General features: G+C 40.5%; 1 protein-coding gene across 6 annotated transcripts in view; it reads right to left on the bottom strand.

Annotated features, from left to right (window-relative positions):
• The window catches only part of LOC311241381 (inosine-5'-monophosphate dehydrogenase 1b), a 64,342-nt gene that overhangs the window by 12,664 nt on the left and 33,445 nt on the right, over positions 1–18,233 (bottom strand). For all 6 annotated transcript variants that reach the window (XM_084330180.1, XM_084330181.1, XM_084330182.1 and 3 more), the window contains 5 exons: positions 15,451–15,499; positions 2,499–2,600; positions 2,305–2,379; positions 1,298–1,504; positions 307–394 (listed from right to left, as the gene is read on the bottom strand). In XM_084330180.1, the coding sequence (XP_084186306.1) occupies positions 307–394; positions 1,298–1,504; positions 2,305–2,379; positions 2,499–2,600; positions 15,451–15,499 (521 nt within the window). The remainder of the gene's footprint in view (positions 1–306; positions 395–1,297; positions 1,505–2,304; positions 2,380–2,498; positions 2,601–15,450; positions 15,500–18,233) is intronic.

Genomic DNA, 18,233 nt, shown 5'->3' with positions numbered 1-18,233 from the left:
GGAGAGGGGCTGAATCATTTTGCAACTGGTGTGGAAATACTAGAAAATATATGATTCGTTTTTCTTTTACACTCAAGTGATTTTTCTTTATTACCGTAACACAAAAACACACACTATATTAAATGAAAACAAAACTAGTTGTGGTTTAGATACATTTCCATTTGTGAACATGCATTACAAAAACATGCATTACAAAACCATGCATTACAAAACCATGCATTACAAAACCATGCATTACAAAACCATGCATTACAAAACCATGTATTACAAAACCATGTATTACAAAACAAATAAACTTCTGCTCACCTTTCTTGCTGCGCTGCAGAATGTCGTTGGCTTCTTTCAGCGTAACGCCAGCAGGGGCCACGACTAACTCCTCCCTCTTGGTCATAGCCTGCAAGATTACAAACATAACTAACATTATCATGACCAGCTCCTCTTGGTCATAACCTGCAAGATTACAAACATATCTAACATTATCATGACCAGCTCCTCTTGGTCATAGCCTGCAAGATTACAAACATAACTAACATTATCACGACCAGCTCCTCTTGGTCATAGCCTGCAAGATTACAAACATAACTAACATTATCACGACCAGCTCCTCTTGGTCATAGCCTGCAAGATTACAAACATAACCAACATTATCACTACCAGCTGCTCCCTCTTGATCATAGCCTGCAAGATTACAAACATAACTAACATTATCCAATATTCAACCGAACACACAAGCAGGCAATCTTAAAAACCAAAGGTTCTGTGATTTTGTACCAATGCGGTTTTTCTCTCACTTACCAAACATAAATCAACTTCCACCGCAAACATATTTATCTGTGACAAATATGGTTTCAGTGTCACTCTTTTGGCATTAGTGTAGGCCCAATTAATTCCGACAAGGGTTAAGACGGAAGTGCATTTGTAGATTTCACAGAAGGAGTTTAAGAGTTTCTCACTAGTCTAGATAAGGGGTTCTCAAACTTTTTTATACCACGACCCCATTTCATTTAGGATTTTTTTCTGTGACCCTACACCTAATGTATCTCGTAATTTCAACATGGAATTAAGGAATATCGAAATAAAAGCACACGTTGTTGAACTTGATCATGCATATTTATTAGAAAATGTAATCACAGCACTACGTTATCAATACACATTCATAAAACGAGGTATATTTAGCCAAATATTGTTGCCAGAACATTAAAAGAAAGTTTAGTAGTTTGAGAAGCGCTGGTCTAGATGAAGGCTGAGGCTGATTGTCAACATGATGGGTAAGAACCTCGCCTGTAAGAACACAAACCTCCTCCAGCGTTCTGTTGTGGTCCTTCTCGGACAGGAAGTCGATGTCCCTGGAGGTCACGATGCCCACCAGCTTGCTGCCCATCTTGCCCGTCTCGGTGACGGGGATGCCGGAGAAGCCGTGCCGCACCTTGGCCTCGACCACGTCGCCCACGGTGTGCCGGGGACTCATCACGAAGGGGTCCGTGATAAAGCCCTGCTCAAACCTCTGGAGGGGAAGAGGAGAAAGAAAGAAATTAAACAAAAACGTAATATGTTATATCAATAACGGACGCTATTTCAGTAGATTATAGATTAGATTGTACTTTTATATCATTATATTTGCATAAAATTAGATTTGGGACACAAACTTAAGGTGCAGTAATAAATAATAAAAGAGAAACATAAAATACTATACAGAAACATAAAATACTATACAAGAAACATAAAATACTATACAGAAACATAAAATATTATACAAGAAACAAAATACTATACAAGAAACATAAAATACTATACAGAAACATAAAATACAAGAAACATAAAATACTATACAGAAACATAAAATACTATACAAGAAACATAAAATACTATACAGAAACATAAAATACTATACAAGAAACATAAAATATTATACAAGAAACAAAATACTATACAAGAAACATAAAATACTATACAAGAAACATAAAATATACAGAAACATAAAATACAAGAAACTTAAAATACTATACAAGAAACATAAAATACTATACAATAAACATAAAATATACAGAAACATAAAATACTATACAAGAAACATAAAATATACAGAAACATAAAATACTATACAAGAAACATAAAATACTATACAGAAACATAAAATACTATACAATAAAACAATGTTACAATACAATATACAAAATAACAATCAGTGTCAGATGGTAGTGGGTGGGTATTGCACTGTGGATATTGTGCTTGAGGTAAATTAATTGAATTTTTTTTATAACAGTTACTCACTGAGACAACTACATAGCATAATCAGAATCGTACCTTGACTTTTCGGACTTCGTTGGCCTGGAACTCCGGGGTGCAGTTGTGGTGGATGATGCCAATACCCCCCATCAGCTACCCAATCAAGATAAAAGTAAGAACATTTTAGGGTGCAATGCAGGGAATTGTTTTAACAAAATGGAAAACTCTTTTCTAGACATTTCAGCAATTTAAAAAAGGTAAGGTATTATTACCGCCATAGCGATGGCCATCGCCGACTCTGTGACGGTGTCCATGGGAGAGGAGATGAGGGGGGTCTTCAGTGTGATCTTCCTGGTGAGGGCAGAGGTCAGGTCCTAACAGACAGAGAGAGAGAGATAGGAGATCAAAGTATAGATCAATACTCCATATGACCAGAGACCTGTGGAGAGCTTAAGAGGACCATACTAGTCGGATTTTACCTACTCGCCATTACCGGAGACTGTCCCCTTCTTTAACTACATTTGTGTTTCTGTGTTCTAGAACCGGCTCAGACAGTTTCTCCCCCAGAGCCATCACCACCTTGAACTGTAACATGCACTAATAACTCCCCCCTCCCCCCACACTGTGCAACATCCTACCCACCCAAGTGCAATATCCACCCACTACCGTCTGACACGGATTGTTATTTGTGTATTGTTATTTTGTATGTTGTTGCTATTTTGTATATTGTACAGTAGGGCTGCACGATTTTGGGGAAATAATCGAATTGCGATTTTTCGGACAGATATTGCGATTGCGATTACATTTGCGATTAATTTTTTTTTTAAAGCAGCCCCACAGAGGTTTATTGTAAAATGCGGCTTGCATCTGGCCTACGCGTGGGTCTTTTCAGGACACCGAGCCTGAAAATGTTTCTTTTTACCTGGGAATCGATACCGGTACCTTTTTTTTCCTGTACTTTACTCTCCCTCTCTGAAGTCTAAACTTCACAACACACAATCTAAAACCCCTTGCCTCCCTCTCCCAAACCGATCTTGTATCTCAATGGGACTTCCTGGTTAAATTAAATAAAAAGTTTATTAAAAAAAGAAAAAGAAAAAAAAACGTTTTTTTTGGCGATTTAATAATTGCATCATTCCAAATCGCGATTTCGATTAAAAAACGATTAATCGTGCATTGTCCTATTGTATAGTATTTTATGTTTCTTGTATAGTATTTTATGTTTCTTGTATAGTATTTAATGTTTCTTGCATAGTATTTTATGTTTCTGTATAGTATTTTATGTTTCTCTTTTATTACTTGTGTGATTTTATTACTGCACCTTAAGTTTGAGTCCCAAATCTCATTGTATGCCAATATAATGACAATAAAGTACAATCTAATGTAATCTAGCAGATCTCAGCCTACCTCATTAAACACCACTCACACTGCCACTGATGATGACAGGGGGTGGGACATACTATATATAAATATAGAGCTTAGTGGTTTTTACAAGGGTGACTTAGCAACGCATTAAAGTCTTACCCTAGTACTGTCAACCGCTTTTTAATCAGCATTTAGTAAGGTAAGGTACATTTTTAGGGATGTCCGATATTATCGGCAGACCGATATTATCGGCCGATATCGGCAGTAAAATGTGATATCGGAAAATATCGGTATCGGTAAAAAAAAAAAAAAAAAAAAACAATTTTTTTTTTTTTTAAACCTTTATTTACCCAGGCAAGCAAGTAAGAACCAATTCTTATTTTATTTATTGTCAAAAGTATGCATGTTGGTTTAATTCAACAACAAGAGATATGTAATGTTAATTTTAACTTTTTTAATCATCATATTTTGCACAGATAATGCTTACATTTAGAAAGCCTTTTGAATGCATCCAGTGAAATTATTAGTTACCTGAAATTATTCAGTTTTTTTGGGGGGAAACCCTGCATATATCGATATCGGTTGATATCGGTATCGGTATCGGTATCGAAATTAAGAGTTGGACAATATCGGAATCGGTAAAAAAGCCAATATCGAGCATCCCTATACATTTTATTTGTGCTTTACAGGCAGTAAAAGGTTAATCAGAATAGAATAATCACACATGTTACATCACATACAAGATTGTAGAATACTTCAAAAATAAATAAATTAAAATATAATCACACATACACACATGTTATACCACATACATGATCAATTAAAAGCCTGACTGTATAGAAAGGTTTTTAGACCTTGTTTAAAAGACTCCACACTAACAGCAGACCTGATTTCATAAGGTAGCTAATTCCATAGCTTGGGTGCTACGACTGAAAAAGCCCAGTCACCCTTGGTTTTTAGTTTGGCTAAGGTAGGCTGAGATCTAAAACACATACCTATGAAGACAACATTTGTACACGTGTACCTCTCAGCCAATGGCTGAATTCTGAAGAAATCAAAAAGAGTAGGTGGAAAACTTATTTAAAAAATACATAAAACGCTCTGTATTTTAAACATCCCTATGGTGAGGACCATTTACATTTTAGACAGGGAAAAAAACACATATGATCCACTAGAGGGCAGTCTAAACTAGGGAGCCAGCCATTTATAACAAAAACACAACACAATTTCTGCAATAATTTCAATACATATAATGCAACAACTGTATTGTGAAATTGGTTAATTTTGTGGGATTTCACAGGTAGGTAGGCTATTTAACCTCAGAATATTCTGAGCTACTCTACTCAAAATGCCTTTTAAATAGAGTCAGTCTTTGCTTTCAGAGACACAGCCTGCAGCGGATTACGACCTCTTCTGTCATGACCTTCAAGGTAAGAGCAACGGTCGAGCTGTACTAAATAATCAACTCATCCAGCATGAATGAGTGGCCCCTTAGACGTGCCTTTAAGTGAGAAAGAATACAGGAGAAAGGAACAGCGAAAACGCTGCTTAAAAATCATGTGAACTAAAATGTAATTAAATGCTTAGTTGGCCCCCATCAGCACTCGAGTTGTCCTCAAACTAAAAAGGTTGTAAGATAAACAAACATCACGTTTTAAAAAATAGTTTCTTCCCCACTGCCATACGGACACTGAACTCTCTATAACAATCCCCCTACCTCTGCTGTTAGACATAAATTGTGATATCTATGGGTAACAGTACTGTATATTTGAATACCGTATATGTCACAAATGTATCAGTACTAAATACCTGTGTGACCCTATGCCATAAATGTCATGTATGTTGAGTATGGCATAAATGTCAATATGAATTGAAAATGGGGGACCCTGATGTAAACAAGACGAAAGTCTTTCTCTGGTCTGCATCCTCTTAACAATTGTGTGTATTGAGCCGTACTGTATTGTACCCATTCTGCAATCTGTTAAATAAAGTTTTCATTCATTCATTCATATTGTGGTTTTTGTATTTTTGTATCCATGTATTTAACTGCATGTAGTATGTATTGTGAAGTGATGTTCTATGTTGGAACAATGTTATATGCACTGAAAACCAAATTCCACCAGCCTGGCTGTGTGGTCATTAAAGAATCTAATCTAACACACAAAACATTCCCACAACAAAAAGGACACCAGATGTGCCCTCACTCTCATCAACTGGGAGTGAGATAGTCATGGCATTCCTTTTACAAAAGGAAAACTAGCTAAATAAATGTCATGACATCCAAGCTTCAGATGTAAAACGGTAGAATCTGGCTGTTGTGCTTCACTTGGATTCATCAGACAGATACTTTATTTTGTCCTGCGCCACTTTAATCGTCATTTCCATTTCCGTTTGCTGGACTTCATGGCAAAGACACCATCTAGTGTGTGGATATTCCAAAACTTAAGATGGTTGACCATATTCACACGGTAGTAGGGGTGTAAAGGTACACATATCCGTACTGAACCGTTTCAGTGTCGATTATTTTTTTCAATATAGAATATTCGTTGACAGCCCTACAAGTACAATTAGTTACTGCACACTACATCACCCCTGAGTGGAACATGGAAAGCCAAACTTTCCCCCACTGTACCGAAAACCCGTACCAAACCTGCAAAATAGAGGTACGTACCGTGGTTTTTGTGTACCGTTACACCCCTACACGGTCCATTTTGCTCTTATGTCAGCCTGAGCATGACATAAGAGCAAAATGGCCACCGTGTGAATATGGTCAATTGTAAAAAAGAAAAACTTTGACGAGACCTCAAAAGGCTAATGTATCCCTTTCTGTGTAACTGGAACACGCATGTGGGAAATGGAATTACAAAAGCGGCAAGCTGGCATGTATCCTCGTTGAATCACAAGGTGAATGGAATATCAGTCTGAATGACACGAAGCTAAAACAAGAAGTCTCTAAAGATTTGTCCATGTGACCCCAAATTAAATGGTCCAAGTGTCTACTGTTCAGTAAAACAAATGGATTTTTTATTTTTATATATTTACCTGTATAGTACTATAGTACAGTATAGGGAGGTGTAGTCTGACGTCACTTTTGTTTCCCGCGCGGTCCACCCGTATAATAATAACTGGACTTTGGAGAAGTCTTTATTTAGCATGCAGGCAGACACGCATACGATGGGCGGCGCACACACACAGGAACACACACATGCAGTTAGTTGGGTCGCTGATGCGATTGAGTCTCTGCACTTGACCCATCCAGTCGTCCTTCCCCCCAAGGGCAGCTGGGAGCAGATAGGGGCGTCGGCGAGAGGCCGCGCCCCGGGGACCAATCCAAGTGCTCCTGTCAGTCTTCGTCAGGGAGGCGACAGTGTTAGCGATCTGTTGTGCATGTTTTTCCATTGGGTTTATCTTATCGGGAGGGGAAACCCTTGCGAGCACAGGGAGAATATGCAAACTCCACACAGAAAGGCCCGGGAGATACCCCACCTGGGTACCTGGCATCGCGGAAACCTGGTCCCCAAGCGGGAATCGAACCATTGACCTTCTAGCTGTGAGGCGACAGTGTTAACCACTACACCAGGGATTTATCATTGGGAACATTTATTATCAGCTAATAGTAATAATTCTGCCTCATGAACATTGGCAAGCTTTCCATTTTTGCACAAAATGAGTTCCCTTCTATCACGAACATTGTCTAAGCATTTTTTGTTGAAATAAAATACGTAATTATTTTACGATTAATTGCTAATTGTTTCATGTTGAGCTATAGATTGTGGATGAATACACAGAAGTGGATGAATACAAAGAAAGGTACACCATGCCAATGTTCATGCTTTATTTGTTTTAAACGAGACGATTTAGAAATGTGTCCATTGGAAATACATTGCAATTTCAAGTGAAGTGGACCGGCCGGAAACAACAATGACGTAACCACTACACCTCCCTATAGTATAGTAGGTATGGGCAGTGAAAACACGGTCTTGGCGCGCCCCTACTACACCACTACACCTCCCTGTAGTATAGTAGGTATGGGCAGTGAAAACACGGTCTTGGCGCGCCCCTACTACACCACTACACCTCCCTGTAGTATAGTAGGTATGGGCAGTGAAAACACGGTCTTGGCGTGCCCCTACTACACTCATCAATCACCTCTTCTCCGCTCCGTCACCACAAACACTAAGCTGCTCAATTCTACTTGTCGTCATGTCCTTTCAAGAACACCATGACCCCATATAGACGCTCTCACTGGGGGGGAGGGGCTTCATAATATTAACAGCCCACTCACAGAGGAAGCAAAAAAAGTCGTATTTAAAGCTCAAGTTCGACCAGGCGGCACTAGCATGTGGCGAGTGGCATTTGAGCTTTAATGGTGATCTGAATGTAGAACACGTAGATCTTATTGTGTTACACCAGCCTCTGCTTGGTGATCTGAAGGTAGATCTTATTGTGTTACACCAGCCTCTGCTTGGTGATCTGAATGTAGAACACGTAGATCTTATTGTGTTACTTACACCAGCCTCTGCTTGGTGAGCTGAAGGTAGAACACGTAGATCTTATTGTGTTACACCAGCCTCTGCTTGGTGATCTGAATGTAGAACACGTAGATCTTATTGTGTTACACCAGCCTCTGCTTGGTGATCTGAATGTAGAACACGTAGATCTTATTGTGTTACACCAGCCTCTGCTTGGTGATCTGAATGTAGAACACGTAGATCTTATTGTGTTACACCAGCCTCTGCTTGGTGATCTGAAGGTAGATCTTATTGTGTTACACCAGCCTCTGCTTGGTGATCTGAAGGTAGATCTTATTGTGTTACACCAGCCTCTGCTTGGTGATCTGAATGTAGAACACGTAGATCTTATTGTGTTACACCAGCCTCTGCTTGGTGATCTGAATGTAGAACACATAGATCTTATTGTGTTACACCAGCCTCTGCTTGGTGATCTGAATGTAGAACACGTAGATCTTATTGTGTTACACCAGCCTCTGCTTGGTGATCTGAAGGTAGATCTTATTGTGTTACACCAGCCTCTGCTTGGTGATCTGAAGGTAGATCTTATTGTGTTACACCAGCCTCTGCTTGGTGATCTGAATGTAGAACACATAGATCTTATTGTGTTACACCAGCCTCTGCTTGGTGATCTGAATGTAGAACACGTAGATCTTATTGTGTTACACCAGCCTCTGCTTGGTGAGCTGAAGGTAGATCTTATTGTGTTACACCAGCCTCTGCTTGGTGATCTGAATGTAGAACACGTAGATCTTATTGTGTTACTTACACCAGCCTCTGCTTGGTGATCTGAATGTAGAACACATAGATCTTATTGTGTTACACCAGCCTCTGCTTGGTGAGCTGAAGGTAGATCTTATTGTGTTACACCAGCCTCTGCTTGGTGATCTGAATGTAGATCTTATTGTGTTACACCAGCCTCTGCTTGGTGATCTGAAGGTAGATCTTATTGTGTTACACCAGCCTCTGCTTGGTGATCTGAAGGTAGATCTTATTGTGTTACACCATCCTTGCCTTGGTACTAGAATTCTGTCTTCCATGACTCCGATGGTGCCTTTATCAACAGTTTGTAGACACTAGGGATGTGCATGACTGACCAATCATTTTCCAATAGTCTACTGTTAAAATGTTCAGTTTCAGTTCAATTCAGTTGTTCTTTTTAATAGAATGGATCATTAAAATCAAAGGGTATTGCACATAAATAGGCACTTCAGATAATCCTTCAGAACGTTGATCGGCTCAGCTGACCGACAATAAATCAAAAGGACACCATTCACCATCATAGCCTATAATAATAACAGCATTGCATTGGCCCATCAACCTGTTTTAATAAACAAACAGAAACAGTAGCATGTGCATCTTTTAGATCAATTAGGCTATGGAAATTGGGCTGCCTCTAAATATTAAAATTAATTAAATAAGAATAGTTAGCTGCACTTAAAAAATGTAATAATAATAAATATATATGTTTTGACTATTCGAAAATTGTTGGGGAAATAAATGGGCCGTCTCATTCTGCCATGTCTGCTTCTCTTTGTACCGTTGCTAATCAGTTCTCTATACTATATATCCCCAGTGCTCATTGCAATTGACCATATTAAACAGCGGCCATTTTGCTCTTATGTCGTGCTCAGTTTCTTTCCATCCTCTTCCAATGCAATGAGCTAACGCTTTATGTAGTAATAACAGTTCACTCTAAAAAATACTAGTCATTTTCTTTCCATCTCCCGTCGGTTCCCTGCAATTGCTTGAAATGAAAATCTAGTGGCACTTTACTTATTTGAGCCCGACTAAGCTTCCTACAGTACATAGTTTTTTTTAAATAAAATCCCAAACTCTGGAGACAACTCTTAACAACTAGCAGTCGTGAATCTTCTCCAGCAACGAGAGCTCTGAATAAAACAGGAGATTAGAGATATCAATTAGATTAACCCCCCCCCCAAACCCCAGATGGACAGGGGAAAAGGGGGGCAGGACTTCACCTAAAGCCTGAGATTAACACTCACCATCATCCCCGGAGAGAGAGGGGGAGGGGGGGATGAGCGACCAACCAGACACAAAGTGTAAACACAAGGCTGAGTGGTTGTCCTGACCCCCCCCCCCCCCCCCCGGGGCACATGGCCCTGAGCCATCGTCTTGTATCTCATCCTGTATACACTTGCAGTAGTTCTTAGTTCTATTTACTACTTAAATTCACAATTCTCTTATATACTTATTCTATTGTCACCATGTATGCAATTACATAATATGCTTACTACATGTATTTATTGCTCCAACTCCGCCCACTACAAACACGGGAACTCTCTAACCCCTGTGCCCATCTCCCTATCTCTCGGAGTGGTCGTCTCGGGGTGTTGGCCAAGGTGGTGGATGTCTTGGGGTGAAATTTTGTTTGTTTGTACAGAGTCCCCCCCCCCCCCCCTCAATGTACAGTTTTGCTTGTTTATACAATGTGCCCCCCCCCCCCCCCCCCCACCCACCTCCAATGTAAATTACCCAGTATGGTGGTCAATATCCCAGTGTACCCAACCCCCCCCACCCAACCTCCTCCAATGTACAGTTTCTACGTCAAATGTATATACTCCCTTTTCTTGACTCCTTCTGTATCACAAACAGTACTGTATTTGCAAATCTGGTATGTCATAAATGTATAGATGTAGCAGTACTGACTATCTGTATGTCATGTATGTCATATATGTCCTGATGAATTGAAAATGGGGGACCCTGGTGTAAACAAGACGAAAGTCTTTCTCTGGTCTGCATCCCCTTAACAATTGTGTGTATTGAGCTGTACTGTATTGTACCCATTCTGCAATCTGTTAATAAAGTTTTCAATCAATCAATCAATCAATGGCCAAGACTGCAGTGACTGTTCTACCCCCACATTGGTTATGTGCACCACTGAGGTCATGGATCAGCTTCATACCGTCTTCTGTCCGACCTACAACATCTAAACCATGCCTGTTCTAGTTCACTGCTGGGTTAAGTACTTCTATTCTATTCACATATATGCTTACTACATGTATCTATTCTATTCACATATATGCTTACCACATGTATCTATTCTATTCACATATTATATGCTTACTACATGTATCTATTCTATTCACATATTATATGCTTACTACATGTATCTATTGCCATGTCCACCCATCACAAACACACGCAAACTGTCTAACGCCTGGCCCGTCTCCCTGTGAGTGGCTGTCTCGTGTAGGGTTGGGCACCGAGAACCGGTTCTAATAGGAACCAGTTCCTAACTTCCGGTTCTGGAACCGGAAGTAACATATTTGAATCTCGATTCTTAAAACAAATATTAATACCCTAGTTACAGTACAGCAACCAAATTAAACTGTATCAAGTCAACTGACAATGTGAATAGTATGATATATTTTTTTTTTAATAAAATGGTATTTTTTTTTCAAAAATAAAATAAAAAAACCTGCAAAATAAGCTGTGACCCGTTTTGACCTGCACCTCAAAGAATCGAAATGGAGAATCGTAATCGGAACCGGCATCGTTCAAATCCAAACGATGCCCAACCCTAGTCTGGTGGTGATGGCCGGGAGGATGCAACCCTCTCTACGTCGCCCCCATACCTCAAGTGAATCAGTCATCAGCTCTATTTTCAATCTTTCAAAATGTTCTTATGTACCCCAGTTGCTATTGCATGTACTTATGTGTTTCATTACATGTATATGTACATACTTATCAACTGTTTCGCCTGTTTTATAGCAACACTACTATCACTGACATCTAAGGGAGATCCCCCCTTGAACGTCCCTTCTAAGGTTTTCTCCCCTCCATATTGCCTGTGGTGCTTTTTTTCTTCTTCTTATTGCTAGGTTTTTAGTGAGTTTTTCCCCTACCTTCACGTGTGGTATGTCTGGGAGTGTTGCATTTACCGGTATTTATTTATTTTACATTTTATTTTGGATTTCATGGTGTTTTTGTTTCTTCTTGACTTGTTTAAAGAAGACGTGTCCGGCCCATGGGGATATTAACGTGTGTTGTCGGGCCTTACAGATACATTTGATTTGAAGAGAGCAGCCAGTGGGCGGCCATGTTGGGCAAACATTTTTAAAAGGTTTAAAAAAGTTTAAGAGGCCAAAAACACATTTTGTAACAAAAATAGAAGCTGAGGTTTGGAGTGGAGAGGGGCGTTTTGTGTATTTCCACATGAAAAACATGACTATAATAAGACTCATGGTTTAGGAAGTGGTCCTGGCTAAGGGAGGGTCCGTCTGTCTGCTGATGTTGACTTAAAGGGTGACAAGGTTTTGCTGCTTAAAATCACGAGGAGACTGGCGGTGGTGAAGACTAACAAACCAAAGGGGGCTGGTAAGCCTCCGACAAACAGGCCAAGACAAGTTCACCAGCAATCCTCTCCAGCTAACACCAGGGCCCTGGGAGGGGGGGGGATCACACTAGGGCTGAGCCCAAACGTTCCGACCTTTGTTCGTTACGTAGCAGTACTGTCTATCTGTATGTCGTGTGTGTCATATGATGAATTGAAAAAGGGGGACCCTGATGGAAACAAGACGAAAGTCTTTCTCTGGTCTGCATCCCCTTAACAATTGCATGTATTGAGCTGTACTGTACCCATTCTGCAATCTGTTAATAAACTTTTCAATCAATCAATCAATCAATGACGTTGGCATTCGAATCTTAATTAATGAGTTTGAACCTCCGCTTTGGAATTTTTTTGAAAATAAACTTCATTCATTCAATTAATAAACTGTATGCCTCACTGTGTGGAAGAGACTGGGATCATTCTTTTGTGCAAGGCAACATCAGGCTTGACTTAAAACATTACTTTCCTAACTTAGTTAAACTAAATGTAACAAATTAACACAGATATAAAATGGTTATTTCTTATTTTATTTCTTATTAAAAAAAAATTCTTAAAAGAAAAATCCTACATATATATATATATATATTTCTTTACCGATACCCGATACAGCTATTTTACGGATATCGGCGGCCGATACCAATATCGGAGCATCCCTAGAATGTGATATATATATCAGAATATCACAGTACTACGTTGCGTTTACAATAATTCGAAAGTCACGCGCGAACACAGTTCACAACAACACAGTCTAGTCACGGATGAGGGGTCACGTCATACATTATCAGGAAATGAATCAGGCGGCTAAGTGGCGCAGTGGGCAAGGCGCTCGCCACTAACGCAGGAGATGCTGGGTTCGAGCCCAGCTCTCGGCGTTGCTACCAGCTTGGCTGGTCGTTCATACTAACACAATTGGCAGTGTTAGGGGGTGGGAAAGCCGGTGGGTGGGGATTGGACGTTGTGGACAGCGACTCCTACAGGTCGGTTGGGTGACGCCGGTGCGGCGGAAACAGGAAATATCGGGGGCAGCGTGAGCCTCCCACGCGTTACTCCTCGCCACTGAGAGATCGCGCTGTACAGGTGAAAATATGCGACAGCTGCCTCCTCGTGTACCGGAGGGGACACGTGATGCAAGGCTTGGTCCTCACTGCAGCCGACCAGTGGGAGGCATAGTCTAGCAACGTTCGAGACAGGGGAGGGGAGAATTGAAGGGAGAATTGGCGAGGCGAAATTGGGATGGGAGAAAAATAAGGAGAAAAAGTGGATCAAAAAATAATAATAAAAAAAAGGAAATGAATCAATCATGCAAAAAAGAGCGAGTTGAGTGACTCGCACTCACCGATCTTATTTCATAATACAACGTTTCTGAATGGACGTTTGGATTAAACCAAGTGTATGCAGTGGTGCTCATGCTTTCCCAGCGGAACACAAGTTACTTAACATTACACAGGTATGTTATGCACGTTATGCACATTAAGCTGAGTGCAGCCCTTTAGCTTGCTAACGTTAAAGATAGCAGGAGCCGTCGGCCAACAAAGATGTTGTTTCAACAAATGGATTCACAAAATGGATTATCGTCCAAACGTTATTGAAGCCTCCCGTGACCAGTAACTAGGTACTACTACTCTTAACACTTTGACTGCCTAAAAACGATTTACAACGTCTTTGCTGGCGATGCTAAAGTTGCCGGGGGACGCTGTAAGTCGTCTTTATATCAATATTTCAAAAATCTGCGATCTGATCCATAATGTACCTCCGCTGGCCTGAGAACCACCAGCAGGACCCACTGAGCTCTCTGGCGGTTCAGGAGCGCCATCTGGTGGCCGATCGCGCAACCGCTTAACAGGAAGCACAGTGGAGGTTGTGATATATGTCCGTATTGCTTCCGGCCACTCGGGATAGGTTCCGGCACTCTAGCTCGTCACACTACATAACGATCGATTGCCAATAACTCGATAAACAACATGATTTGGACGTATATACCATTATACAAGCTGGAGATGGACCGGGTAATAATATATCCCATAATGATAAAATTTCTACTCGACGATGATCGCCCAACGGCGCGCGGACACTGGGGTGAGTTTCAGCGTGTAACGTTACCGTCTTCGATAATAACTGATATTATCAACATTTGACCCACATTAGATGATTGGTATAACGCTGCCCACGGAATTATAAACGCCCCCTCGCCCATCCGGTCAACATCAGATGACGTGTAGTAACTTCTAGAAGTACGTCTAGTTGGAATTTTTTATATCGCGCGGATTGCCATCAAACTGTATTTCATCATCAATATAATGCATTTGGGGCTATATATCACGTTCTGGAGAAAGCTGCAGAAAGAGATGAAAACATACTTATACATTAGACCATACTTTACTATGAATATGTGAATGAAAAAGTTTAACGTTGCTACACAATGAACAATACATATAGGACTTTGAATGGGCCCTAATAATGGCAATGTAGCAATAGAATTTAAAAAGTTATAGCCCTGCAAAGAAGGGGACTTTCTCCATAGACAAATAGCGCTGGCAATCTATGGTATATCATTAATTTAACCCATGGCAGCCAAAGTGTTAATAACCGCAGCAATGTGCGCTATTGTGCCTAACATCAAGACTCGACAGTACTGAACCAGTTTTTTGCATGATTAAAAACGATGGTTCGAACGTCCGTTGGATAAACCCTGGCGAATGTTCGAATCCCAAAAACAGGCTTGGGGACCGCAGCCCTATGAGGAGGACACTAGGGCTGGGCAATTAAATCGGAAAAAAATCATAATCTCGATTCATAGACCTATGCAATCTCATTTCTAAGTTATGATGATTTTTTTTAATAAAAAAAATAAACAAATTATAAATTATTATTATTATTTTACTTTACTTTTTAAATTATTTTATTGAAAAAATAAGAATCGTGATCTCAATTCTTAGAGAGAAAAATCGTGATTCACATTTTAGCAAGAATCGCCCAGCCCTAGAGGACACTCACCACTTCGTCTGAGGTGAAGTCGATGAAGCCGGGCAGGATGAGGAAGTCGCTGAAAGACAAGAAACAAAGTGGGGGATCAACGCTCAGGTAAGACTTAGTTAAAACAAGGACTGTAATACCCAGAATTCAACAGAAAACAGCCATCAGGGTTAGGTACCCAGACCTCTCTGTTTGGCCTGATGACCTCCATGAGGGTTAGGTACCCAGACCTCTCGGTTTGGCCTGATGACCTCCATGAGGGTTAGGTACCCAGACCTCTCTGTTTGGCCTGATTACCTCCATGAGGGTTAGGTACCCAGACCTCTCTGTTTGGCCTGATGACCTCCATGAGGGTTAGGTACCCAGACCTCTCGGTTTGGCCTGATTACCTCCATGAGGGTTAGGTACCCAGACCTCTCCGTTTGGCCTGATGACCTCCATGAGGGTTAGGTACCCAGACCTCTCCGTTTGGCCTGATTACCTCCATGAGGGTTAGGTACCCAGACCTCTCCGTTTGGCCCGATTACCTCCATGAGGGTTAGGTACCCAGACCTCTCCGTTTGGCCTGATTACCTCCATGAGGGTTAGGTACCCAGACCTCTCCGTTTGGCCTGATGACCTCCATGAGGGTTAGTTACCCAGACCTCTCCGTTTGGCCTGATGACCTCCATGAGGGTTAGTTACCCAGACCTTTCCGTTTGGCCTGATGACCTCCATGAGGGTTAGGTACCCAGACCTCTCCGTTTGGCCTGATTACCTCCATGAGGGTTAGGTACCCAGACCTCTCCGTTTGGCCTGATGACCTCCATGAGGGTTAGTTACCCAGACCTCTCCGTTTGGCCTGATGACCTCCATGAGGGTTAGTTACCCAGACCTTTCCGTTTGGCCTGATGACCTCCATGAGGGTTAGGTACCCAGACCTCTCCGTTTGGCCTGATGACCTCCATGAGGGTTAGGTACCCAGACCTCTCCGTTTGGCCTGATGACCTCCATGAGGGTTAGTTATTAGGGGTGGGCAAAAAAAATCGTATCGCGATACTTTGCGTGGCGATACTGTATCGATACAGGGACGCCAAGTATCGATATTTAATTATTCATCATTTCTTTTCTTTTTTGTATAAGGAAGTTGCATTGTTCATTTGAATACCTGTAATAGTACAGTAGTCCACACACACACACATTCAGTTAAGTTGGAATATGACTGTAATACAAACAGTTCAGTTAGTCAGGTACATGCAACACAGATTACAGTGTTGACATCTGTCTGCTTGAGAAAATACCATGTTCTGCAATAAAAATGATTGAAGTGAGATGAACAGACTGAACTTTATTTTATTAGATAAAACATGTTGACAGTTTTACTTTGCAGTTGAAAAAAGGCAATAAATCACAATATATCGCAATACTCAGCATATCGCAATATATTAGTTACCCAGACCTCTCCGTTTGGTTTGGCCTGACCTCCACAATAATAACCACCACATGAGTGTCACCATTACCATTTGAGGTTTTCCTCAAGCAATTTAATAGAGATGAGGATTAATTATATTTCTACATATATCTCACTCTTTAAAAATAGGCTACACTGATGTTTACACATATATCTCTAGGGCTGTCTTAAATACTTCGAAGCTTCGTTCGATGGCACAAGCTTCTAACATTAAAAAAAATCAAAGTAAAAAAACTTCGGTGTGTGTGTGTGCATGGGGCCATTGGGTGGGGCCGGGGGACAAATACACTGGAGGAAAGTAACCCAGCTCAGCACTGCCCAAATTATATCATCACTATTGCCTGTTTGAAGGATATCATCCTCAAACACATATACACCACCTACACGCCTATTCTCAGTCCTTGCCCCACAATGGTGGAATGAACTACCCACCCCAGTTAGGACAGCCAAATCCCGTCCAATCTTTCGCCGTCGACTAAAGACGCACTTCTTCAACCATTATCTGAAATAAAATAAAAAAAATCTAACCCTAACTAACCTTACTGTCATGCACTTGTCCTAATAAACTAACCTACACTGTAACACGCAACACTTTGATGAATATTGTTACTCAGCTGATAGAGTTGTATTCTTCCTGATGACCTGTCGTACAGAACTTGTAAGCCGCTTTGGATAAAAGCGTCAGCTAAATGACTAAATGTAAATGTGAATGTAAATGCCTTGTAGAATTCCACACATAAGAAAGAAAGATACTGGGATGAATAAACAAAATAGGAAATAAAATGTAGAAATGCATGCAATACATAAATAAATATGAATCTCCATATATGAAATAGAACATTTAGATAAGGTGCTACTGAGATGTTTTGGTGAGTTCTTTGTTTTTTTGTGGAAGTAGCCCTTCTTAAAAATGCATGAACATTCACTGATAATTGGTCTGTAGTGGAGTCTACAAGGTCTACATTGCCGGACCTTGTAGACTGACATAATTCTGTGCATAGTTTAGTCTACACAGGCCATATTTCAAATAATCAAAATCTTACTTCATTCATCTTAAACATTCTTGATTTGGGGGATTGGTAGTTCCCATGAAATCTGAAGTTGTTCAAACGGCGATCCAAACAGCGATCCACCTTGAATTAAATCACACAGCCGTGTTGCGTCACAGTCACGAAAGGGGCTACTTAATTCATTAATCCAATCCACTTTATTTATAGAGCACATTTAAAAACAACAAAGTTTACCAAAGTGCTGTACAAGTCCCACAACATAAAAAAAAAATTATTAATTTCTTTTTTAATTCGAAGCTTCGATTGCCAAAAAAAATTCGAAGGTCAGCCCTATATATCTCACT

Source organism: Notolepis coatsorum, assembly GCF_963971535.1.
Source record: "Notolepis coatsorum genome assembly, chromosome: 15".
NCBI lineage: Eukaryota > Metazoa > Chordata > Actinopteri > Aulopiformes > Paralepididae > Notolepis > Notolepis coatsorum.
The sequence above is the reverse complement of the archived record's forward strand: the minus strand, read 5'-3'. Positions and strand labels throughout refer to the sequence as shown.